This window comes from Cupressus sempervirens, chromosome 4, assembly GCF_028749045.1.
Source record: "Cupressus sempervirens isolate cs-2001-9-10 chromosome 4, ASM2874904v1, whole genome shotgun sequence".
NCBI classification, from domain to species: domain Eukaryota; kingdom Viridiplantae; phylum Streptophyta; class Pinopsida; order Cupressales; family Cupressaceae; genus Cupressus; species Cupressus sempervirens.
Window position 1 is genome coordinate 852,750,915 of NC_143121.1, and position 27,301 is coordinate 852,778,215.

At 32.9% G+C, this 27,301-nt stretch overlaps 1 protein-coding gene and 2 long non-coding RNA genes across 4 annotated transcripts; 1 reads left to right on the plus strand and 2 right to left on the minus strand.

The window, feature by feature from the left end:
- Positions 1-4,337: 4,337 nt before the first annotated feature.
- Positions 4,338-7,611, minus strand: LOC149564057 (uncharacterized). Its single transcript, XR_016364155.1, has 2 exons — positions 7,181-7,611; positions 4,338-5,118 (listed from the first exon to the last, which is right to left on the minus strand). It is a non-coding gene; the product is annotated as an uncharacterized LOC149564057 (long non-coding RNA).
- Positions 4,512-6,595, plus strand: LOC149564058 (uncharacterized). The gene is made up of 3 exons (XM_089827152.1): positions 4,512-5,066; positions 5,536-5,934; positions 6,020-6,595. Exons 1-3 carry the CDS (start codon positions 4,512-4,514, stop codon positions 6,083-6,085), a joined length of 1,020 nt encoding a protein of 339 aa, XP_089683278.1. The 3' UTR covers positions 6,086-6,595.
- An 11,176-nt stretch (positions 7,612-18,787) lies between the features above and the next one.
- On the minus strand, positions 18,788-20,598 carry LOC149564059 (uncharacterized). 2 transcript variants are annotated; one of them, XR_016363586.1, is made up of 3 exons: positions 20,361-20,598; positions 20,136-20,241; positions 18,788-19,094 (listed from the first exon to the last, which is right to left on the minus strand). It is a non-coding gene; the product is annotated as an uncharacterized LOC149564059 (long non-coding RNA). The 2 variants fall into 2 exon arrangements; XR_016363587.1 differs by having other exon boundaries at positions 20,102-20,241; positions 20,361-20,593.
- Between the last annotated feature and the right edge of the window lie 6,703 nt (positions 20,599-27,301).

Sequence of the window (27,301 nt, forward strand, 5' to 3'; positions counted from 1 at the left end):
GTCCATATCCCCTTCAAAAGTTTCCATTTTAACACAAGCAGAAATGTCCATAGGCCATAATATGGCTTAACCAATTGATTAGATTAGTTTGAAGGTTTCTAAAATATTTTTTAGCAAATGAATTCTGTGTGAACCCATTAGTCTTAGCATTTTAAGAGGCCATCTTTCAGATGTTTTGTCTATTCTTCCAAGTTTTAATAGAGATGTATGCCAAAGCCTATTCTAGTGTTCCCATTTTATGCACAGCGTGAGTGCAAAATTTGTTTCTTGCCCATTATGATAATACAAGCAGGATGAGACAGTTCAAAATATAATTAAAATTTGGGCAGGTTAGAGAGCCAATGGAATCGGAAACAACAATGACATTGGTGAATAAGATTGTTAATGGGCCCACACCAACCACCTCAGGAGGGTTAGAGCTTCGAGCGTGTTGGTTAAGCCTGACCATTTTGATCAAATTTGATTTGGAACTTGTTTAAAATTAATTATTTTATATTTAATATAGATAAATTAATATAGCCATCTTTCATTCCAAGATCATAGTTTCTTCAAAAATTATAAAACTAAATTAATAAATGTAATTCCCTTTACACCATGTGAGTTTTTAGAAAACCAAGACATAGCTAAATAGTTGAGAATTAAATCAGTCAAAACTTAATCTAACACTATTTTTTATAATAGAGGGTTTGCCATTCCTTTGTATTGTAAATCAGTTTAATCTAAGTTTCATGTTTGGTATTTTAAAGTTGAAGTATATCTATCTCTCTAGAAATATTGGTTGTAGAATTTTTATATTTTTTTCCAGTACTATATTCAAGACAGTAATATAAGGTTCATTATAATTTTTACCTTGTTCATTTATAGTTTGAAATTAATAATTATTGATCTCACATGAAACTATTTTTTTTTTTAAAATATAAATATGATTTTTCATACATAAATTTAGAATTATACATTTGTTTATTCTAAAAATTATTCCTACATTTCAAAATTATTTTTAAAATAATTATGGAAACATTAAGCATCTTCCTAAATGTGTCTATTATCACAAAATTCCTCTTCTAACCCTTTTCTCTCAATGATTTTCTTGAAAAACTCTTTACTTGATAACACAATTTAGTAGTGGTGAATTGAGGGACCTCCACACAGGAGGTCTTAAGTTCTACTCTCACCTATATATGTGTGTGTGTGTGGCCCAAGTCAACTTTGTTTTAAAAATGTGGTTTAGTGTCCATTAAGTGTTATTAGATAATATGATTTCTCTACAATTTCTCTATTTCTAGATATGCTTTAGTGTTATTGGATGTTATTAGCTATACATAGATGCATCAATTGGGTAGATAAAAAGAACAAGTTCCTTTTGTTTGAGAGATGATAAAATAATGAAAAATAATGCAATTATCTTTAGTTTTGCTCTGATCTCACATTTGATCTTGAATAGTTTCCTTCTACGAAGATGGAGGTATAAAATTGTGTCAATATCCTCCATGTTACACTAGTTTGGCATTTTATCTTCAACATCCAAGTTCTGAGATTGAGATGACATGGCACTGTTATTTTCATTTCTTTCAGTTTCGCTTTGGCTTGACATTTGATCTTGATTGGATTCCTTGTTTTGGTCATGATCCCAAGCTTTAGCAGTTTGATTTATAAAATCATTTGATTCTTCTTTATGGTGTTCTACGAATAAAGTTGAGCTTGTAGATGAATTATCATTCTCCTGTAGACAAATGGTTTTCATATCAATTTCTACGATTTCTTATTTTTCTCTTAAATCTAAAATTTTGATCAAGTTCAAACTCAACTTTCAAACATTCTTAAATATTGGGAGAATAGCTAAACAAAAGAGGATATGGTACAATTATAACCCATTCTCAAATTATGAAATCAATATTTGTAAGTTTTCGAATTCGAATGAGAATGCAAAACCAAAGTAAGTGTTCTAATAACACTAGAAGGATGAAGAAGAAGAACAAGAAGGGAAAAATGTTGACTCTTTGGAGCTTTTGATTGGCAAACAAGTGATTCTATAGATTTATGAGGAATAATCCCGGTGACAAAATTGGCACACATAATAAGAAGCAAAAGGAGAATGAAAACTCAAACATGACCACCAGTGTGAATGAGTCTTGTGTATCTTCTATTTCCTCTAATTCCAACCCAAGACTATGTTCACCTCTAGTATTTCAAGAGCCAATAGAGATAACAAGTGGCCCAAATTCCAAAACATGGAAACAATCTTCATTCTGCAAGAGTAGGAAAATTTGTAAACCCCAACAGGCAAAGCTACAATTCTAGCTAGAGTAATTGGGGGTCATACTTAGATAGTAATGAGAATGAAAACTAGAATGTTGCAAAAGAAAGGAGACAAACATTGAATTATAATATTGATCAAAGTTCTAGACAAAATCATATAACTAGCATTTCTGGTTACATGCATCCTATGTTTATAGGTGGGTTTAGTAATAGGCCTTGGCAATAACAATCAATGAATCTTGCACCCCCGCCATGTCCTCGCTCTCAATATCGTCCACTTTCCAATAATTGGGATAATGACAACTGAAATTACAAGCTTTAAGCTAGGTACCTCTCTTTTATGTTCAAATTCAAATCATATCATTTGTAAATTCATGCGTTACTCTTGAGAAAATACCATTAAAACCAACTATTATGCACTATTTAAATAATTCAGTTCTTTTTAATATAATTGAAAACTATTCATAAAGTTATTATAATTAGTTTGACAACTTTCACATGAAAGTGCTACCCAATAGAGTGAGATATAACAAGGGCATACATATTTGCAATTTTTCATCTATTCGTGTCTGAATCATAAGCTATAGAAAACCTTGTGCAAAATAGAAGAAAAAATAGACAATTGTTCTTATCTTGTGTAGCACATACTTTGTTCCATTTTACTTTGTATAATCAAACCTATATCAAGGTAGCAAGAATTAATAGTAGAAAAAAGTACTCAAATCTCCTAAATTAACAGCATAACATTTGACCAAAAAAATGAGGAATCCATATTTTTAAATGGTACAAACAAGAGAATCTTTTGAAAATGATGTGGAAAGAAATGACTTTCAAACCCTATCCAAAAAAACACTACTCTAAACTCCTCGATTATTTTATAGAGAAAAAAAAAAATCACAGACTTATTTTTATATGTTTTAAAATGTCATTTTATCAACATACTTCTTCTGTTTTAGAACCACCATCAATATATGCAGCATTCCTTATCCACTTCTTCAAATCTTCGATGTGGACAAACTGAAAATCAATTAGAATTTGCAAGTGCATTTAAATACGGAGCATGGTTATATAATCAATCCTATCTTCAAAGAAAATGTAATTATATATGTAGTTCGTAATGTCCATACCTATGCAAGAAAACTAAAATGGGTCTTACTCTTCTAAAATTGTCAAAAGTAGTGTAAAGATTTGTACCTAATGTAAGCATTTATTTACAAATGAACAAAACATAATGTAGATGTGTAAAAATGTGATGAACCAAAACCTATTAGCATGCAGGGTTGTTTCAATTTTTTATAATTAAAAAATATATTAATATCTAGAGCTTGATTACAAACATGGTAACCTGTTGCACACCCTAAGACCATGCCATTTGTCTTTTGAGTTGTTGTTAGACACATGCTCATGCAAATACATGTCCTTTTTAAAACCTCCAAGTTTACACATTAGAGCATCTCAAATTGAATGCAATAATTTTGATATTTTTTACAAAAGAAATAAAAAAGACTACCATGAAAAGTTCAAATAACCAATCAAAAATTAAGATTTAATTGTAAGAAAATTCACTTTAATAAAAATATTGTTTAGGAAGTTTAATAGAGTACTAATACTAGGAATGCAAGTGAACACTCTAGTCTTTTACTTTACGACAAGAAGTAATAAATATAATTTCATGACTAGAGAGCCGCATTTGGCCACTACCATAAATCATACCCACCTTATGAAAAAGACCAAGACTAAAAATTTAAGCCAAAATTTGAATGGTAGCCAACACTCAACAACTACAATTGAATGCATTATATGTAGATATTTTTGAGGGCAATGTCTAAGCAAAACAAACCAAGCCAAAATTTGAATGGTAGTCAACACTCAACAACCACAATTGAATGCATCATATGTAGATATTTTTGAGGGCCAGCCTTAAACATCACACACTAAGGAAGAAATTAATTTGAAAAAGTAAGTCAAATTTTGACTATTTAACACTTTTGCACTAGGAATCAAGCCTTAGTGTGTGATGTTTAAGCCGTTCGATTTTTGAGGGCTATGTTTAAGCAAAACAAACCAAGTCTTAGTCAGTCTTTAATAATAATAAAACAAAACAAAACATTGATTAGTAAAAGAGACTTGGTCGCACGTAGCAGATTACTTACACGTTTGATGACCTTATCCTACAATGCAAATAAGCTGTTTGAATGTAGCAGATCAAGGTTCGAATCCTGCTGCTTTGCTTATCTCAATATCAATTACAGGAAATGGCAAAATACCTTGATGAATTCAATGTTAGCTTGGATCTTGATTCTCTCGATATAGTTAGTGAAAATGCTTGCACTAAAATGGACTTCGAGGTTCCTCTCACTGTGGACGATGTGGTGGAATTTGATAGCCATCCTTACGCTACTGCTGAATCTTCCTGGCATTTGATCTGTTCAGAGGATTTACACAATGCGGAGAGATTTAATCAATTGGCGGTAAACTCCTCGCCTTATTACCATCACACTGTTTGTTCACAGAATGCCTTCTGCAAATACACTAAAGTTGATCCAATGGCCGCTGTAGATTCTTTCAAAACAGGCCAGATTTTGCTCAAGAGATGTTTAGGTTTTCTCAGAAAAATCGAAGAGAAGAGGAATTCGAGGTCGCGAATGTCAATGCAAACTGCTCCTGCTCATTCTCATCAACAACAGCAAGCAAAATCGGGGTTTCAGAACAAAGCGACATTTGATCACATGATAGCCGAGCGGAACAGAAGGATCAAATTGAGACAGCATTTCTTAAATCTTTGTTCTTCCTTGCCTCAAATTTCGAAGGTATTACATTAAAACGGTGTTGTCACGATTTTTTTCCCTGCACATAAGCGATCTACGAAAATTTGCAGTCATTAGATTGTTCTTTTGTTTCGGCTTTTGTAAACTAAGTAGGGATTTAACACACAATATAAAGCATTTTTTAATTAAAAAAACTGTTGAGAAGTCTTTAAAAAAAAAGAGAAAATTTAAGCAGCGGAACGATTTAGTTCTAAAACAAATCCAGATAAATTATCCTTGAAAATTAGTCTGTTAAAATACTTTTACAATATTGAATAAAAAGAATGTGAAAATTTCTCAAATGAATGGAATTTTTTCAAGCAGAGGATACGCAGTAATTGAAATTCAATCCAAACAAATTTGTCATTGATTTTAGAGTTTATTCATCAACATTTATAAATTTTTCCCAAAAGCTCTGTTTCTATGTTGCGATTCTGTTGCTGCCTCCGACTTTTAAATGTCCTGTTTACAGAAAGATAAGCATTCAATACTGGCAAATACCACGAGCTATCTGAAGGAATTAAAGCTCCGTGTTGCTGAGCTCGAACAACAAAATCACGGTTTGCAGCAATTAGTTTTCCCAAATAAAGAGGAAGGACGTGGCGGGTTCGAATCCATGGGTCAGCCATATAATTTACAGGACGAATTCATCTATAAAAGCAATGAAGTAACTTTGGAGCAATGTAAGGAGGACCCCTGCCAAGTAAACTTGAAATTAACTTTACAGAAAGATCAGTATTGCTGCCCAACAAGTCTGCTGATCAAGCAACTAGATCTGATGAAAAGAAAGCAACTGGAAGTCCTCTCGATCCAAACGCAAACACAAACAGAACCATTTCGGATTTGCTCCAACATTCTTCTGAGATCCAATGTATGTGTACCCTGTCTAGATTTTGGAGCTAAAATTCTCTTCCTTATATTGTGCTGATGAAATGTTTCATCTCGAATATGTGCAGGGTGAGGTCTGGAATACTTCTCAGTGGCAAAATTTTGGCACAACAGTGAGTGAATCCCTCTTATGAGGAGCCATGATTGTAAGAAGGAAAGGAATATTTTTCTTCTTTCAGACTCCATATTTAGTAATCTTCATGTTTTGTTTGTATTCTTCTGAATTTGTTCAGGTAGAATTTGTTGTGGCTTAGGTCTTCAAAATGGATTTTCTAGTTTAGTTTAAAATACTCACAACAATAAAATCTATACGATCACTTGGGGCAGATTCTGAAGACGTATCGAGTACGAGGGGGCCTGTGTCGAGTTCCTAAAACATTTATGTGGTGGCCTTCGCTGGTTGGTATCTTTCAGGTTTTGTGCCTGGCTGAGCTACCTGCAGGTCTGGACCCTACATAAATAATAATAATAATAAGGGCCCGTTTGGCAAGCGGAATAGAAATACCTATTCCGGAAATACAAAAATAGAATACGTATTCCTATTCTCTGTTTGGTTCACCCAGAATTTGATAGGGAATATGTATACCTATGTTTGGTTGTGCAAAAGCGGAATTGAAATAAAGTTATTTTTTATTGTTATTTAATATTTTTTTCATTATACATTTGAATGAGTTAGATTACTTTTAAGATTTTTTTTTAATGTTTTTCAATTTTTAGATTTAAATCACAAAGATCACATGTACTCTCCAACATGAGAACCTTATGGCCTTATCATTTGCCAAATGGCTATCCAGCCAACAGAATGGTTGGTTAATGTCATTTTTAAATTATTTTAAAATTACCGGAACACTTCTATTTGTTCTGCGGCTTAAAATTGGACACAATTGAACCCTCTACCCATATCTCTGTACATAAAAAGCAAAGAACATCAGCAAAATTGTGATCAAGCTTTATCTAGAGTAGCACACTAAAACATTGCAAATGATATAAAATTTTAGCATAATGAGGGGTAAAATGCATATAAAAACTGGCTGTAACAAGATCAGCCCTTCAAATTGTCTTTACTTTTCAGCCATTTATACAGCAAAATTGTTCTGACCTAAAGATTCAAACAAATGAATATAGAATGCAAATGATCTGTTCCAAATATTTCGCGGAGCTAAAGATTTGTAAAACGGCATTGCTCCTGATGTTTTAATGCAAATGATGAGCAAGGAAAGATTCATTACCAGCTATAGGTCTCTGGCCCCAATTACCTTTTTGGGGATTCTAGGGTTTGGACTGTGCAACATTATTACTCCACTTCTTTGTTGGCCAATTTCTTGCAAAATGGCAAAGCTTGCCACAATTTCTATCTCGAATTTGGCTGCTCTGTGTATAATTATCCTGCGAAATCACACTCCCCTTTCCTGATTTATAAGACTCCATTTCCGACTTGCGAACAAAATATATGCAAGATTCACGATTTCGCTCCACAAAATAGGATTATAACTTGATTTCTGAATCAAATATGACTATAACCTTGGATAACTGTGATCAAATCTGTCGCTAAGAGCTCGGTTATTTATATGAACAAATCTGTCGGCCCTGCAAGGCAAATGGTCGTGTCGATAGAATCTATAGAATGAGTTTGAGCCCCAAAAGATGAGCGGGCTTCACAAACGGACCTGAAAGTTTTGTAGCTTTTAGCAAATAAAAATGTGGAATAGGAATAAGTATTCCAATTCCACTTCTTTGGGTGGAATTGAAATATCTCTTTTTTGGCACAAAATGGAATACGTATTCCAATCATATGCCTATTCCTTATTCCTACTTGTCGCACCCAAACGGAGAATTTGATGATTTTAGGAATAGACAAATGCCTATTCCAATAGTATTCAGCTTGCCAAACGGGCCCTAAATGAAGAAAAAAAGAAGTGGGAATATAGAAAAAAATCATTGAGTTATAGACATTTCAAGGCTTTTTTTCACAGGTTGACTTTCATCATTTGAAGTGGAAGATTTTTAGAAAAGGAAAGTTATGTACTAGCACTAAAATCTGGCTACATAAGTGAGTGGACTTATCAGAGTTTCTAGGAAACTCTAGTGATGCTTTCTAAAGCATGTTTTATTTAAATATACATGGTCATTTAGTAAGGCTATCTCTTAGTGGTTTTTTGGTCAAATGAGACTTTTAATTTGTGTGCTTATTTATACTAGAGCTTGTATCTTTGAAGGGTGCAAAGGTTATATCAATAGTACTAATGTGAAAAGTTTGTTCATAATATTTTATGTGCACAATAAACATTGGTAAAATGATTTTTATCTTTATTATTTTCTTTTCCTTGGTACCCATGGAATGCACCGTATTAGACTTTTCCTTCGTCAAGGCTCATCCTATCTTTTCAAGAATTTATCTTCTTTGCATGTTTTGCTAGTATCTTTCCACTGTTTTTCATCAATAAAGAACTCCATAGGCTTGTGGTCAGAAATATCATCCTTTGAGTATTGTCCTCTAACATAACAAGCACTACAAAACCATTGACATTGTTATTAATGAAGTGCAAACTATTGTAGTGGCTTCCATCATGATATAAGACATGGAGTGTGGGACTATGTGAGCGATCAAAATTGGAGATTTGAGAGACTTGACCCTTTAATTGGTGTAAAGATCACACAATGATCTTCCCAAGTACCATCTTCTATCATTTTTTCATAGTATTCTTCAAATTTCATTTCATCTTTCTAAGAAAAGAAATGCTCAAACTCTAAATGATGCTCGATAATGTACTCAAATATCATACCATGATACTTCGAGTGTAGGTCTTGGTCACATTCAAGTTGATTCGCAAGGGCCTTGAAAAATAATTTCTGTCTAGAAGTATTTGCACCATTTTCATGTACAATCCATTCTATTAAGCCTTCATTTCTTCATGGCTAGCCTCATTTTTTTATTCATCCAACATGACACTTAATTGAGATTGTTTTTCTTCTTCTTTGATGAGCATTTTTTTACTGAGGAAGAAATGGTTCTAGTAAAAGAGTTCTTTAACATATAATTCAGATAGATAATGCAATGTGTAATTCAAACATATAAATCATGCAAGTATTTTATTTCAAAAGAGAATAATGTCATTTCAACTATTCTTTAATGGTCTCAACCTCAGCATAAATTATCGAATTCATTCACATGTAATCGTAGAAAATATGAAGATAATCAATAGTAGAATTCATTTAAATGTAACCCTGCATAACATAAATCAAATGAATTGAAGTTTATGAACATGTAGACAATAAAATTACCTAGGAGACAAATCATTATAGTCGGAAGTGATGGAAGAACCAAAGCCAAGGCTAATACATGCATCTTTGGTAAGTCATGAGAATCAAGCAATAATATGTTTTCTATATATAGAGACCATTTATACATCCTCGGCATAGTGTGAGGAGCATGTCATAAGATTTATATGATATATAGACATGATTTACTTGAGACACTAATTGATACAGTCTTTGAGCTCTATCATGTTCATGTATATGTTTGGTTAAACTAGGGCATTGCCACATTCATTATCCTTGCCACAAGTTTACCATACATAGTGCTATCAAATAAAATTTTGTATCTCGTATATTTGAAGATTTGATTTGATTTTGACATGTCTGTAGTTTGCATCTAGTACATTTTCTCTTTCATTTTAGCACCAATATGTGAGATGAGGAACAACAAATACACCAAATTTCAAGTTATGAGTCACCTTAAGATTTAGAGTTTCTTTAGGAACATAAACATTTCAATGAGATTTCATATGTAGAAGTGAAATCACTTTATATTCATAAGGACAACATCAATTGCATGGCTATAGACCAAGAGCCTCTAAAACCACGCTACTCACACCACACCCCTTCCGCGAGACTACCATTGATGAATTCTATGCATGGGAAGGGTACAAAGAAACTACACACTTAAAGACATGGGATGTTTTCGCCAACAAGGAAAGAGTAGAGCAATTTCTAAAACTAGATATAATCCCTCACCCATGGTTTAGAGCCATTTGTTGCAAGACTTTAGTCTAATCCCAAGGAAACACACATGGTGAAATTGAAAATAATATTTAGATATCTAAAAGGAACAATTGATTATGGACATTAGCATCATTGTGAAGATGATTTTACTTTTGGTGCTTAGTGACACATATTGGGCAGGGAACATTGACAATAGAAAGAGCATAAGTGGTGGTGCATTCTTCCTAGGTGAAAGACTCATGTCTTGGATTAGTAAGAAGAAGAACTACATTTCACAATCCACAAAAGAGGAAGATTATATGGAACTTTCTAGACATTTCTAACAAGCTATATGGATAAATAAATTCTTGGAAGGGATTACTGAAAAATCACATAATCAATAACTATCTTTTGTGATAATACTAGTGCAATAAACATATCTAAGAATCTAATGCAACTTCCCAAGACTAAGAACATTGTAATCAAGTATCACTTTTTGATAGAAAAGGTGTAGGAGAAAGAGGTGAAGATGGTTTATGTGTCTTCAAAGGAACAAGTTGTAGATATCTTTATTAAACTATTACCCAAGGATACTTTTGAGTATTAAAGAGATAAGCTAGGGGTCATTCCCCTACTAGAGAAGAATTGAGATGCTATTGATGCATTAATCTAGCGGTTTAATTGCATATTTTATAGTGGATTGGTGTCAATGGGACTAATTCTCTAGGGAAGTACTTAGAAGTGCAGTAGTTGAATTGGAATTGAGAAAGTTGTTGGAGATTAAAAGATAGGTGACTCATGTTTGAGTGGAACCCTTGGAATTGTTGTCAAAGTGGGAGAAGCACAAGAACACTAAGGGGAGATAATCTAAGAATAAGTCCAAGTAGTCTAAAGGAGAAGAACTAAAGTTGAGAGGATGAATCGACCCAGGAAGCAACTGGATGATGTATAACAATTGATATTGCCAAGTTAGTCTTTTGATGTTGTCATCATTATTTGGAGAATAGTTAGTATTTCCATCAATACCAAAGGGGGATATTGTTGGCATAATTGATGATGCTGAAGAGGTTATAATTCATGTTTGATGTCCAATTGATCAATTATTTTGTTTTCATTGGTGTCAATATGAAGGTAGTTGGTTGATTATTTATTGAGAGCGTTGTTTTCGTATATGTAGAGTGAAAATTCACTTGAAAGTGGTTGTGCAGTAGGAACTAAGGTGTGTGGTAGCTATGGATAACTAAGGGATATCTCATGATGCATTTTCTACCATCATGGTGAAAACAAAGTTGGTCTTGAGAGTTATGTTGGATTTAAGTGTGCTAGAGAAACCAAGTTGAGCAATTAGTGATAGATGATGAATGATTTGATTGGTCTATTAGATATATGTTGATTTAGATGTTGTAATTCTATATTTATGATCCATACTTAATTATGTGATTAATGTTAAAATGACACATGATTTTGTTTACAAGGGGATATAATTTTGATTGATTGAAGTAAGACAACGAGAAAGTGCAAGAGCACTTGGAATAGTTTATGTTTGATCCTAAATTGGTAATGTTTGGGCTGACTTTAATGGATATTTGGCAATGTAAAGTTGTGTGATGATGTGGCATCAATGGGGATTTATTAATTAGTCATACATTGGTTGTTTTAATTAAATTTCTTGAAGTTATGCATGTACATTGGAAAAAGGCAAACAAGAAGATTTTTTTTTTTTTGCTAAAGTGATGCATTGTTCAAATTGGTGATCAAGTGGATCTGGTAAATGATGGATTAGGATTTCCTGATACCTTTCGATGGGCCTAAGGTGAAAGTCAAGTGTAATACATTTTGGTTAAGGTGGTTGTTGTTTTTTGTCATGCCCAAACTCAACAAGGCAAAAACACAACTAAATTTTATTTTATTTTTGTAAAGATATGTTAATGTTTATAATTTAGTCGAATGACTTGATGTTTAATTTGAAAGGGTTTACACTCATATCAGGTTGTGGTTATTTTTGAATAGTACTTGTTATGACTAAATGTGTATAAATTGCATTCTAAGGTTGCAAAATTACGTCAAAGATTCATATATTACCGACTGATTTGAATTTTCAATTAGATAAGGAGATACATAGTCTACACTTAACTTGGAGATGTTGAAGTTAGTTGATGAAACGAAGATTGTGCCATTCAAAATCTAGATTCAAGTTTTCTATGGTAGGTTGTCGGGTTGACTATCAATGTGTGCAATACTAAGTGAAAATTGTATTTTGGATGATAACCCTTCACCTTCAATGCTCTTGACTAAAATACTTCACAATGCATGTGAAAATTCAATTTCTTGAGTCAATGGTTCTAGAGTATAGCGACGTGAAGATGTTTTATGATTACCCTAGTTGTTTTTCACTTCATTTAGATGCAAAAAAAATTATTCCTCTTTGACGAACTTCTTACTACCTATCTTTTATTTTCTTAACTCTGAACATTTGAGTATGCACTAGTACTAGGTCTCTATTATTATTTATTTAAATTGATTCTCTTTTTCCTCTTTACATGTCTATAAATTATAAACAATTATATTAATTGAAAAAATGTTCAGCATTAAAAATACATATAAATTATAAAATCAAATATAGATATTATTATATTCTTTAGTAAACTAAATGAATTTTACAAATTATAACTACGTCCCAAACTAATTATTAAAACTAAAATTTAATTGTAAAGAAATGTTAACAATGTTTTAAAAAAGAAAACTAAATATAGTAGAAAAGTGTATTTTTTTGAGTTATTACCTTTTTAACTATTTACTACATAAGTAATTAAAGAGATCTTTATTAAAACATTTAAATTTGTTTCCTTTTTTTAACCTTTACATGTAATTTTTTTAATTTATTATTTATACTTTTTCAAATCAATCTTTACTAAAAATTTTATAACATTTTGATGTATCATAATATTTTTTTTTTAACTTTCATATTTAATTTTTAAATTTAGTATTTCTTGTTTTCAAACCTATAAATATTTATCTTAAATAAAGAAATTTAGTATTTCTTTTTTTACAAATTTTTTACAAATCTATAAATATTTATTTTAAACAAATTATACTTGTTGAACTATCCCTAAATCTATGCTACATGACCATTCTTTAGCAATTAATCTTTATTTAATACATATATTAAAAAAAATAAAAAAATAAAAATGCAAACACTTTTAACCAACCCAATACCTAAATCTTTAAATTCCTAAGTCTATCCTAACTACCCTTACCAAAATAAATAATTTTTTTAAAAAATTAAATCAACTACCCAACACTTTTCCCCCTCATACTCCTAAATTAAATGATATAATATTTTAAAAAAATCAATCTTAAAATATTTCTAACCTACCTAACCCTACCTCCTAAGGTCTCTCCACCCCCTCCCTCTTCCCACGTGGGAAGGAGGAGGGAAGGGAGACGTGCCTTTTAAGGCTCCCCCTCCCTTTAATTAAATGCTTCCCCTTTATATGGATGGACGCCAAGCTTAGAGGTGGAAAGGGGTTTGACTTTCCCCTTCCATTGCAATATTTTTTTTTTTTTTTTAAATCTTCTTCAATCACCATGTTGTACAGGCCGCCTCCTTATGATGAAAATTTTATATTTTTTTATTTGTTCAATCAATAATTTATTAAATGCTGGACTGACATAGTACTTCTTGCTCTCATATACCATTTTGGTTTTTTTTTTTGTGTTTAATACTTGGTGGCCTCATAACTATGATAGTTGACATTTATAATTTTATATTGCTAGGGGTGAAATATGTTTATTTTATTCTGATATTATTATTATATTGACTATAATTCTTGGAAGGTGATTTAGTTGAGTTGTCATACATTTTCACAGGTTACTTATGAAGTTAAAAAAAAAAAATTTAACTAGTTTCTTCATGCATTCTCTAAATTTGTTTATACTTGGGTTGATAAAATTAAACATTGTATAATGCATTATATTACCTATTATATCTAGCAATCTAATGTATTAATGAGGCGCTTAGCGGTGAGGGAGTTTGTTTTTGTAAGCTTTTGGTAGACTTTTCCCTGTTGGATCCGGCTGTCTTGTTGTCCCAATGCTTGTTTGTTGGTCTAAAGGCAAGGGTTTTTCAGACACATCATCTTGCTCTTGTGTGGTGCAGTTTAGCTGGGAGTTTTTTCCATTAGGTTAGAACTCATGTTGGTTGTGGCCTTCATTATTTGAGAAGGATGTGTACAGATTGGGGTCTGGTCTTCACTACCATTCCTGCTGGTGACAGTGTTGACGGGTTCCTCCAAGGTGTCGCTCTTTGCTAGGGGCAGCTTTCTTTTGAGGGTTGTTGTCTAATTTTTGTGAAGGTTGGCTCTACCCTTCTACGACTATGGGGAAAGAAGTTTTCACCCAAATTCGTAGCTAGTTGTGATGGTAACATGGGCAAGGGTGGAGGTATTAGATTTCAAAGCCTATTCCAAGGCTCTCATTCTCCCTGGTTCATCTTACCTTGGAACGACATTATTTGGATCAAGTCTTTTGGATCTTGTGTCTTCCCAAGCTCTGGTGGGGAGTTTAGCTATCTGCATGGTACTCCTTGCTTTTATGCTGGTAAAGACTGGGTTGGGATGGTTCCTCACCCCCTCCCTATGTTGGATGTCATGATGGGTTGCTACCTTTGGGGCAATCTTGGGTTGTGGAGGCTCATGCAGCTTGTCTCTCTTGGGCACTATTGGTTTCAAGCATTAGGTTCTTGTGCCTTTATGCTGGTTGATCAAGCTTGGGTTGCCCCACTAGCGGGTGGTTGGTTCTTTGTTGGGAAGGCTCTACATTGTCTTCTCTTTATGAGTAAAATGTTGTTACAGAGGTGGTGGGCTTGGATTTTTGTCTCCACTCCTTCTCACATGGCTTCTATGGAGGTGAAGCTATCTCCTATTGAGGTGGAGATTTGGTGTGAGTTGTTGGTTGTGGAGGAGACTCCTATTGAGGGGAACATTCTCAAGGCTGCTTCTTTTGATAGGTTGGGGGGTTGGTGGTTCCATCTTCCTAACCTTGATGTTTGGTTCCTTATTGTGAGGGCTCTCCATTGTCCTCTCATTATGAGTAAAATGTTGTTACAAAGGTGGTGGACGTGGATTTTTGTCGCCGCTCCTTCTTGCATGGCTTCTATGGAGGTGAAGCTATCTCCTATTGAGGTGGAGATCTAGTGTGAGTTGTTGGAGACTCCTATTGAGGGGAACATTTTCAGGGCTGCTACTTGTGATAGGTTGGGGGTTTGGTGGCTCCACTTTCCTAACCTTGATGTTTTGATCTTCTCTCCCCCTGTTTTTGTTATGGGGGACCCTTTCACTATTGAGGTGGGAAAGGAGACTACTGTGAGGTGGAAGATCTTTGAAAGTGCTAACCTGAGAAAGGGGCCAAGATGGTTATGGATCTTTGGTTCTAACAGAGAAGAAAGGATGGGCAAAATGATGTCTTGTTTAGTTGTTCAATTTTTATGGTGATGAAAGGACCTTATTCTTCCTGATTCTTGTCTTCTTGTGATTGGATGTACACTAGAAGTTTTAAAGGGTTCATCCAAGTCCTTGGTTCTTGTTTTTTGTTATTTTTCACAGCTTGTATGGGGGCTTGTCCCAAGGTGTGTCATTCTCAGACCTTTCTCTTTGACAGAGGTAAGTCTATATTGTAGATCCTTGGTGATCCTGGATTTGGTATTAGGTGTTGTTAATTTTGTTTAGCAGTATCTAGTGTGAGTTGTTTGTACCACGAGCCAACACCCTCTTGCTGTTTTTCTTAATAAAAAACTAACATAATTCTAACAAAATCTAAATCGTAAGATATTCCAATATGAACATAAATGAAATCTTTTTTTGTTGGTAACCCATGAACATCAAGTATTCAAATTCTAAAATGATTTTCATTTCATGATTAAAACTATTTACGAATCCATTAGCTATCAATTGCATATTCTAAAACTATGTATGAATCAAGATTGAACACCAATGCATCTAAATTATTCATATGAGTCTTGCGAAAATAAGAATATCAAAATGATAATCTTCTAATTAATTTTCTAATGTCTACCATAACACCCAAACCTTTTTTCAATGCATTCATATCCAAAATTACAAACCAACAACATCAATATAATGAATTTTTCCTTCAAGATCTTCTCAAGCTTACATTCAACCATTTATCAAGCATACACACAAGGTGGTGAGTTCACCATATCAAGATATACAAATGGAGAGACTTTCTACAATACATAGATGATTCACAATCTTTCTAATAACAAAAAATGAGAATAATAAAAACATTCTTACAAATACATAATAATTCACTTAACAAGATGGAGCTTGTTTCTCCATTCTCCACGCAAATAATAGTGCTCTTTCTTCCTAAACAAAAGAGACTTCAAAAATTTCAAATGTCTGAGACCTCAAGCAAAAACCTACAAATAAAAAACAATATGTAGAACCATGGAGGCTCACCTTCCAACCTAGGCCTCAAGGAGGCCATCCACCAAGCTTGGGGAAACAAAGCACAAACAGTTGCACAACTTCACATTCACATGCCATGCAAACTATAACAACACAATTTCAACATAACACAATACAACTCATCCCAAGGCTTGCACATAGATTCTTCCATAGAATCAAGATATAGGGTGAAGGTGGGCTCTCTCCATGAGGAGAATTTCACATCCATGAATCTCATAAAATCAAATATTCCTATAAGCAACATGCCCTTTCAAGGCTTATCATTATCTTCCCCCTTCGTGCACCTCCTTATACCTCCCAAGAATGCAAGAAATCATAAGTTCATACTCCATTGAAACACATCAAAATCATCTCCACGCATGGGAGAGCCCAACTAACCACTTCACCCAAGCATCTCTTCCTTCCCAAGGGTGAGTGATGCTTCACACCCAATTTACACAACAAACAACATGAACAAAACAAGATTCAAGAAAGAATCACATAAAATTTTACACATTCAACATACATACAAGAAGATTTGTCACAAACCACATCCACACCATAACAAATATACAATGCAATGAAAAAACACCATATTAAATCTATAATGAAATGAAGAGACACCATGGATCATGGATACCAACCTCACTCCAAGCAATGACAAATGAAGGGCGTAGTAGAGCTCCTTATCCTCTTCCTCCAAATCCTAAAGGTCCCTAAAGTTAGAGAGTGGGCAAGTGGGTTTCTAGTTTGGCCATCATCCTATGTATAACTCCCATTTTCGGATTCAATATAAAATGCATTCTTTTTGGGGTCTCCTAAGTCTTCTAGACACCCTAATGGTCACTATTAGCCCCCTAACTTAAAGTATTATCATAGGTAGGGTTTATTTTCATCACAAATTCACCTTAGAGCTACTTTTGGCCCTCACAATGCTCGGTAAGTCCAATTCCAAATTTCTTATGGGGTAATCCTTGTTTCCTTCACTAAATCAAAGCAATTAAATCTAATTCTTTAATTAAGAAATTTAACTTGAGATAAGGTGGCTATATGATCCATTTTCAAAGAACATGTCATTTCCATATAACGAGTACAAGTGTCAAATGACACACACAAAATTTCACTATACATCACACATGATATGTTCTGAATTTACTCATGAAATACATACTACACACATACATCTCACGTTTACAAAATAAACATATCACAACGAGCTTTACGAATCTTCCAAAGATTCATCTTGGCAATGTCATATTAACATGTGTTTATAGCTTGTTTTCCCGTTATATTTCCATGGTTCCTTTCCTGCCCATTAAACTCGAGCATCAATGGTCCAATGAAAAGTCACATATAAAATGCATATGAAAGTAAAGGTACATTATAATTTTGTTATTCTGCCATTCACATAAAACACATTCCATAATTAACTTCCTATTCTCTATCATTTAAATATAAGCATTTAATCATTAAACCTCAAAAACCTGAATATTACTAACTTCCCTAACAAGATCAAATCAAGCATTTGAATCACATCATAATTCGATTTTTTATAATAATAATAAAATATTGAGTAAATATCCATTAATTCATAGACTACGACAGTTAAGTCCTAATACATATCATAATGAAAAATCACAAAATAAATATCATCAGATAAGTAGCAAAATTTATTGTCCATCAAGTATTAAAATATATGTCGAAATATCCAGTCGTAAGCAACAAAATAGAAATACAGTTTCTATGTTATGATGGGTCGGGGTGAGGCCTCACATTCTGAGAGATTAAAGTGTGTATTTATATGACAAAATATTGCAACTGTAAAGTATGTAGATCTTGAATGGTGTGTGCAGAATTCCTACAAATAGAATCATACGTTGAGTTGAATTGGATATGTACAAGCAATTGATAAGTTTTATACCCATATCACTTTCCTTGTTAAATCCTAACAGGGTCCCCAAGTCTAAATCCCTTAACGTCATCACTCTTAACAAGGTGAGTAGGATCCTAGTATGAAGATTAATCCCATAACTAGGTGGCTCATTCGCTTGAGTTAGAATTCTACCTATAAGGTTACTCTTGATAGGGTATAGCTTCTAATAAGGATATAGACAAATTTCTTGAACAGGGGACTCCTAACATGTTCTTCTCCTTGTAAGACATTATTGTAAGATCCTAAAAGGGCTAGGAATTTAATACGGTGCATTTTAGAAGAAGTAACTATTACCTAAATTTTCACTCTTGGTTAAAATTCAGGTAGAACCTATTACTTATTTTTCCCACATGTCAAAATCTAGTTCTAGATAATGTGCAAGTAAAAACAAAGAGCACATCTATTGCATTTAGTTTATATCAATTGCCAAATGAATTTTTCATTTCAAAACAAGAAGAGTCAAAACCTCATTTATATTATTCATCATGATATATGTAACTAATGATTACAAAACTGAAATGAAATGAAAATGTTGAATGCATGTGTAATTCTCACGCAAGGCTGTGAGAGTAACCTCTACTACTCTAATGTTGAGTTCCTATCGATTCTACACAAATGTAATGAAAACGGAAGAAAGAAAGAATAGATATGTAAGGGTCATGGGTAACCAGTCATTGCCTATGATGAATGGCTGGTTAAGCATCCTCTTGATTGCTCCTTGTCAACAGCTCCATGCCTCGCATCCAAAGCTTCAGTTGTTTTCTGCAAAAGAGAGAAAATGATTTAGATAAAAAGATCTAAGCAATGATGGTACATCCTCATGTACATACTTATCTTATCTCAATGCCATTTTTCACATTCGCATAGAACAAAACAAATATCTCAACTGGTTAAAAAGGATAAAAAATGCATTTGTAAATGATCAAGTATAGAACATCAATCAGCAAGTAAGCATCTTCATATTACGAAAGGGCATGATATATATTGTGAGGAATCAAAGGATAAGTTTTAAAGCAAGTGTCAAGTTGATCATTTGCAAATTTGCAATATCATCATGATGTTGTGACATTCTAATATAAGTGACATACTATGCGAACAATCAGTTAAAGTATTTTCAATTCATCAGATGTCAAACAAAGAACAACATCGAGTGATGGAAGATGTCACAGAGGGTAAAAGTAACATGGAATATTTTCATTCCTAAGTACTTCCTCAACTACAGATTAAAAAAAAAATCAGCTATGGAAGAATAACAATAATAGAGCCTGGAGAAAAGATGCGCAAAACATTTGAAATACTGCTACAACAAGCACAAAATAGCATTCACGTGCAAATGATTTGGAGCTGTTTTATGGGTCATGTCCAGGTAAAATACGGACATTTATACATCAAAAATGCTCCCAACAAGGTTCTCTATGACTTGGAAGCATTTTTTAGAAGGTTTTTAGTGTTTTTAAGTGCCAAACAATGTCCAAAAATAGCCTAGAAATGTAAATCACGACCTGCAACTATGTTGAAACTATAAGAGAAAAACACATCAAATTGTGGCAAATCTACAGGGGATAAAACCAAAAGAACATTTCCACTTTTCAAACTCCATGAGATAACAGGAAAAAGCCAACAAGAAGTACATATTTTGAGAAATAATTTATGCAAGTAATTTTCAAACTTTGCTAGAAAAGGAAATCAGTTTTTTTCCCTTATTTACATGCAAGAAATTTATCAGATTTTGAGAGAATGAAAAGACCAAAAAGGGAAATATTTCATACCATAAGTTGCAAATGACAAGGGGCAAAACAATGCCATGATCTTCAGCCAAACGTAGAGATGTATCGACTGTTGAAACCCGGAAAATGTTGGAAAAAATGGCTTTTTTCTTTTAAGGTCAAAGCTCTCAGCTAAAAGCTTCCTTCAATGGTGACCAACAAATAATGTAAATTTCAGGCACATAGTAGAGATTGACCTACGATTTAAGCCAAATGAAAGCGAAAAACACCCAAAATTTGTTCTTCGAGCCCAGAAAAATACCTAGCATGCTCCAAATTTTGTTGCCAAAACCTTCCTTTTCTTCCATTCATGGCAGCCTAGCAAGTAAATGATAGAGAAATGAGTGAATCAGGCTGCAAATCAATCACTTCCAGTAGCAAATGCCCAGGAAAAGATCAGAAATACACAGAGAGACATCCATTCGTCTAGCTCAAACCCTCCTCTCTCTCTCCATGGCGGCAACAAAAACAAATGAAGTGAAAATGAAAATTGAAAGGTTTTACTTTAAAACCGCTAATATCTCCTCATGTTCACATGAGTGGAGGAAGGCTTTTTGCCTTTTGTTTTATTTTGTTTGTTAGTCCACTATGCAAGTGTAAAAGTGGTGTTTTTGCCCACTTTATTGAATGTAAATCAATATTAATAAAAGTGATGTTTTATTAATCATTTTATTAATAGTTCGTTTTAAAAATTACAATGTTTATTTATTATTTAAATATAAAAATATTTATTATTTATAATATATTTTAATACTTTTGATGAAATCATTTATCAATATCAATATAGTCTATATTTATTATTAATAAATTTACTAATAATAAATATAGAGAGTATATTAATGTTAGTAATTGATTTTAAAATCATTTCAATAACATCAATATATTTAATGTTTATTGTCAATAAGTTATAATTTCTCAAAAAATATTAGAATATATTGAAAATAAGTATATAATTTTTATATTTTAAAGTTAATAGATATTTTTGGCAAAGATTGACATAGTGATGAAATGAAAAGTCAGACAGAGTTATCACATTTAAATATTTTTGAGTTATTTTTTAGAGATATGATTGCATTTATCAAGGGCCTTTATGATGATATTATCAGGCCATGCCTTTTGAGGCCACTTGTACACTTTTTGAAGACTTTTTAGGGGCTCAAGTTGGCCTTGAAGGTTGAATTTGACTAAGGAGTTATTGCTCTAAAAATGCAATTGAGTGTAAACATGCATAAGTATGAGCTTGGGGCTCATTTGTAGGAGGTTTTAGTTTTCATACAGAAGCAGTTCTGAAGTGATATGTTAGGGTCCTTCATGATATTTTTGTAGATTACTTTGTAACTAGTATGATGAGTGTTATTGTGCTACCTCTGGAGCTTGAATAAAGAACAATTTGGGAGCCCATTTTGTGTTCACTTTGTTGTGTAAGTCACTGATTTGATGTAAAAAAATTGATGTGTTTTGAATTCTTGAGTTTGTCTCAATTCTAGCATCTGCAAGTGAATTTTGGAATATCGATAGAGGTTACAAGTTGTGAAATTGCACTTCTTTTCGAGTTGCTAATTATGGATGTCATTATTCCTATTAACAGTTTGTCCAAAGTCTTTCCTCCTTATAAATTGATATTATACGAGTTTTTTGAGATCAGTATTGCTCCCATATTGAACTATTTAGTAAAGCCTCATTGTGTCAAGTCAATAATCTTCTCATCTTAATGTTTTGGTGCATCACCTTAAGTTTCAGTTAAGTTTACCTTTCAGTATTTACATTTCAAGCAAGAAGTCTTTCTTACCCTTTTCCAACCAAGTAATTTTACATTCCTACATCAATCTTAGGTGAAGTACATCAAATAAGAACCAACCTAGAATCCAAAGATTTACTCCATTTTTTGGGTAACTCATAGACCCCAAAGTATTTCCATGTTTGTCAGAGTGACTGAGTTTTATGATTCAATTAGGGTGCAACTTTTAGAGATAACAGTGACTATTTGTGGGTACTAACTCCCATCGTGGTTTTTCTCTCAAACTAAAGGTTTCTATGTGAAAATATGGACATCTATGTGTTACTTGTATGGATGTTTTTATGAGTTGTTTTACTTATTGTTTCACAAGTTAACTTTGGATGCATGTGGTGAATCTTTAAGTGGTTTTATATATTTTGGTTGATCATTGTGGTTAAGTTCGTTAAAGTTTTGAATCTAATGGATTACTATTTCACCCCTCAACCCTTGCCCCCTCCCCCCCCAACAATAATGTTGGACCTTAAGTATATTAACATATATTTAGAATAGAACCTAGAATACTATAGGGAATGAACTCCAACTATGATTGCATTCTCTCCTTCCAAAACATATAATTTGTTCTATCAAACTTGGGTCCCTTGGTAACATGTTCACTTTCCATCTTGGATCTACCTCAAGTAATTGATCTTTTTCTAGACGAACTTTGCTTTGCTACCAATTTTTGAATACTATCGGATGTTGGTAGGAGGAGGTGAATCAACATTAATGATTTTTAATTATTTCATCACAATTTATCATTTTAAATCATCGACCCAATTACTTATCACAAAAAATGCGTAATAGCAAGAACGCATACTCATGAGCACCAAATTTATGTGGAAAAAATTGTATGGGAAAAATCATAGTGAGGATATTCCTCATTATATCAAACAATTATTTGTAACCAAAATCAAAGGAACTCATTTTCATTGTTATTCTAGGCTCACAACCAAGAGACTCGCAATTCTAAAGACAACCTTTCCAAAAATTATAGATCTTCAAAATGCTTCAAAGAGAGCATATTATCTTCAAGTAGACATAAAGAAAATATGAAAAATATGGAATATTCTAATCAACTTCTTCAATCCTTTTGTTGGATATAGAAATTTGCACTTATGTACTTCATTTTGAGTATTAAATATCTTCCCATTTGATCCACACATACTTAAAAATAACCTCACAAACTTTCATACTTTCTCCATATATTTGCTCATGCATATATAATAATTTTTAATTAGAAACATCATTAAGGTTGGCCTTGAGAAAAAATGGTAATCAACATATAGTCAACCATCATTAAGAAATATAAAAAATGTCCACCCTAGAAGATGGAGAGGATACAAACATGTCTAAATAAGTCTTCCCCAAGTATTGTGATCAAAGAACATTGTGTCATATCATTCTCTAAAGATGGTCCCAACAATAATTTGTAGAAAAATATCAAAATGTATTATCAATTAGCTTAAAAACATTCTCCAAAGAAAATGATGCTATGTGTAGGACAACATGCCACGACACGATCATATTTTACCTATTAATCCATTCCTTATATTATATCCATTCCAATAATATAAAAAATTGATCACCAAACATAGATGGGTTGTCCAATTTCCAACTTAGACAACAATATTGCACTTGTGACAAAAAATCTTCACTTGTAGAGAATATTATCAAAATATATCTAAATCAAAATACTAAACAAACCATTTGACATGGATGTTCACCAAACTAGACAAACTGAATTGCAAATGCAAAGAATCCAATGAGACTATTTAATCTATCTCTTACAACCATCTATAGTGTCAACAAGAAACTCATTAAAAGTTCTTTAAATGAATATTTCAAAACATATAAGTATTGTAGTGCAATATTCACAATGTAAATCCATTTTACCATATCCACATACAATCCCCATCTTTTATAGAAGAATGTAGATTATTTTCTATAAGTTCTTTAATTATATCTTCCTACATAATCGATCTTTAAAAAAATTCCTTCTTCTAGATACACCTTATATTATCTTGAAAAGATTCTCATAATATCATATTGTCCTTCAAACACTCATCCCCAAAAAGAAATCAATAGATACTCTTCTATGGATTATAAAGATCTTCAAATCTTCTTCATCAATCAATTTCAACACCAATCTTCTCCATCAAAGGTCTTGATTTTTTTCATCAATCAACATCAAAACTAATATTTTCCATCAAAGATCTACATCAATCAATGATTATTAGTCTCATAGCTTTGCAACCTCGTCTCTAGTTATCACTTACCTATTTCAATCTTCATCAAGCTGACATTAACCCCACAATGGTTGACATCAATGATAACATAAATGCTAATAGTAAGGGTCCTAGGTTTGTGTGAGGTCCCATATAATTGACACATCAAGCATGTTGAATGCCTTTGGATGTTGAGAGGAAGATGGTGAATCAACATAAACAACTATTTAACAATTTTTTCAAAGTTCAAAAGTATTGATTATTGAACTGACTAATTATCAAAGAATGTGTAGTAATAAAAAAAACACATATGAATACTAGATTTGTGTAGAAAACCCAATGTGAGAAAAGTCACTATGAGGATATTGTTAGTCCTTGTTTTATATATGAGGCAGGGATTAATGTTTTCAATGGACCCCTGCCTATTTATTTTTGTTGCTAAGCAAGGAACATATTTTTGTATTTCAAAGGTTAGATTTAATAATTAATTATTGGATACTATTTTCAATTATTTGATTGGCCCAAACCGAATTTTTCGGGGTTATATTTTTCGGGGTTATAAGCATTTTTAGAAAAATTAAATTTGGAAAAAAATAGCAGCAGCTAGGCGGCCATAATGATGAGGAATTAAATGTGCAGTAGAGAGGAGGCATTAAATGTGCCGCAAAGAGAGTTATGTGGAGGACATCAAAAGCATTTATAAGCATGATCACCGACATGAAGGAGTTACCGATTAACATTTTGATTGGAGTTTCAACAGGCTATAAGTTAATACATTTTGCTCATTAGAAGTGTTTGTGTATGCCAGCGAACTGTGCAAGAAATTGTGGAGCTTTGACACTATGTAGCTATATAGCTTTCTATACTCGTCTCTGTAACGCTTTGTTTGCCCTGCTAATTTCTTGTTTCCACAAAATAGCGTTGCTCAGCTAAGTAGGAGTTTTGTTCTTCCCTTCTCCTTCTCCTCCACCCAATCCTTTACTGCTTTGCACGAGGCTACTTAGATTCTACCCATAGACGTCTTCTTTCGCGTCCTCCTCCTTCCTCTATTGGAAGAGAAACTGTTCATGGCTACTTCACTCTAAACATTGCAGAGTCAGCTTTGAAGAATGTTGTGACATATACATCTTGTGAGAAAGGTTGTGGAATGCCATCAAATTCGTCTTCCTACGCCTATTCTAGGCATACACTACTAATTTAACATACATCGCCACTAGGTTTTTTGTACCTCTCCTATGCCAAATTCTTTAGCACCGCAACTTCCACTTTCTGCCTACAAAAATCCTTGGAAAGGCATGTCATAAGCAAACCATAAATGAAAGGACGAAGAGTGGATTTATTCAGTGGGGGGAGGAAAATGTTAATGGGAATGATTTTTAACTTTATGGCTTCTGCTTCTTCATTGCTGCTACTCAAACAAACCACCTTTGGCCTCACTTTTGGGACCACACTACACCTCAATCAATGCTCATGAACACACTTCATTGACTCTTTTCAGCTCACTAGCCAACTTAACCAAATATCTAATCAAGCATCTGCAACAAACAAACTCATTCTAACCCTTGGGGACTCTCTGATTAAATAATTATTTCAGCCAAACTACCAGATATTCCACTTGCCAATACATCCTCAGTGGGTCCAAGCAAAACTTGTTAGGGATAGATGAAAAATAATTAAAAATCTATTAAATTCCACTTCTACCCCATACTGCGAGTGAAAGAGAAAAGTTCAAAACTACCATTAGAGCAGCCCAAGCAATACCGACTATATCCATACGAATCCCTTTCTTTATAAAAATTGGAAAAAAAGTTTTAAAAAAATATCATTATTGATTCTTGATGATAATGGAACAATTTAAAATGGTGAAAAGTGAGAATCTCTTACCTTCCTATTCTGAAAGGAGGAGTCGATAGGCTTCTCAAAAAAAATTCTTGTAACTAATTACTAGAAACTACCTATTAGATCAAACATTAACGATAAAATTGAATTTTATTTGATATATTAGCAATAGCACCACATTAACGATAAAATTGAATTTTATTTGATATATTAGCAATAGCACCTGAAGCTACACAAGGTGTCTCCAAAAGACATGGATACAAATAGAGACTTTTCTATTTGTTTAGACTACCAAGGTGACACCCAGATTTGAACTAGGGATCGAGGATTTGCAATCCCTGCCTTACCACTTGGCTATGTCGCCATCCCCATATCTAGTTTATCCTAAGGGAAAAAGAGATTTTGCTTTATTTATCAAAGATGATATGTAAGGCATTTCACGTATTCTTGTTTATCACTCGGATATGTCGTATAACCAATTTATAGTCCCTAGGTCTAATAGGGGATTTAGTCTTTTCCAATAGGAAAAAAGAGGGATTGGTTTTTAGTTGTCTTATTGAAATGGAACCTATAACCTATTAATATCGGTTAGGAATTTAAGTTACTGCCTCTAGTATAGAATAGGAATTTAGAGTACCCAATTAGTATACTAAATCCACTTTTTTCTGTCAATAAATAGAGAATTTACAACTATAGAAATATTTACATCATATATCATATTTTAATAATAAAACAAAATAGCTTCTTTGTTTCTTTTTTTGATATAGTGAAAAAACATGTCAAATTCTTGTCGAATTTATTCGTCTAGATTAATGGGGAATACAACATCAAAATATAAAATTTTACTATAGAAATATAGGATAGCAAACATTCAATGTGATTAGAAGAAAATAAAGGAATATTTCCAATTCCCCAATTTTGTAAAATACAACTTGAAGGATTTTTTCGTTTTATCAATCAAGGCTCAATAGAAAAAATCAATAACTTTTCAGAAATTGAAAGCTCAAATAAAAAGATAGAAATTATTCTTTTTGGTTCTGAATATAAACTAAGATAACCTTTCATTAAAGAGAGAGATGTTGTATATATGTCTCTTACATATAACTATCAATTATATATACCAACAAGATTGATTAAGAAAACTAAGAAAGCTTGTGAAATATAGAACCATATTTTATATATGGGAGACATTCCTTTGATGAATTCTAAAGGAACTTTTGTAATAACTGAAAATTACAGAGTCGCGATCAATCAAATAGTAAGAAGTCTCGATATTTATTACACTTGGGAACGAAGACCGTCGAGAAACATTATCTAGATTAGCACAATAATTTCAAATTGGGGAGGAAGATCAAGATTAGA

What these genes read in the sequence shown, in the direction of transcription:
- LOC149564058 (XM_089827152.1), top strand. Translation starts at nt 4,512, where the DNA reads ATGGCAAAATACCTTGATGAATTCAATGTTAGCTTGGATCTTGATTCT. An exon ending in CCTTGCCTCAAATTTCGAAG is followed by an intron (nt 5,067 to 5,535) that starts GTATTACATTAA and finishes TCCTGTTTACAG; the next exon opens with AAAGATAAGCATTCAATACT. An exon ending in ACATTCTTCTGAGATCCAAT is followed by an intron (nt 5,935 to 6,019) that starts GTATGTGTACCC and finishes GAATATGTGCAG; the next exon opens with GGTGAGGTCTGGAATACTTC.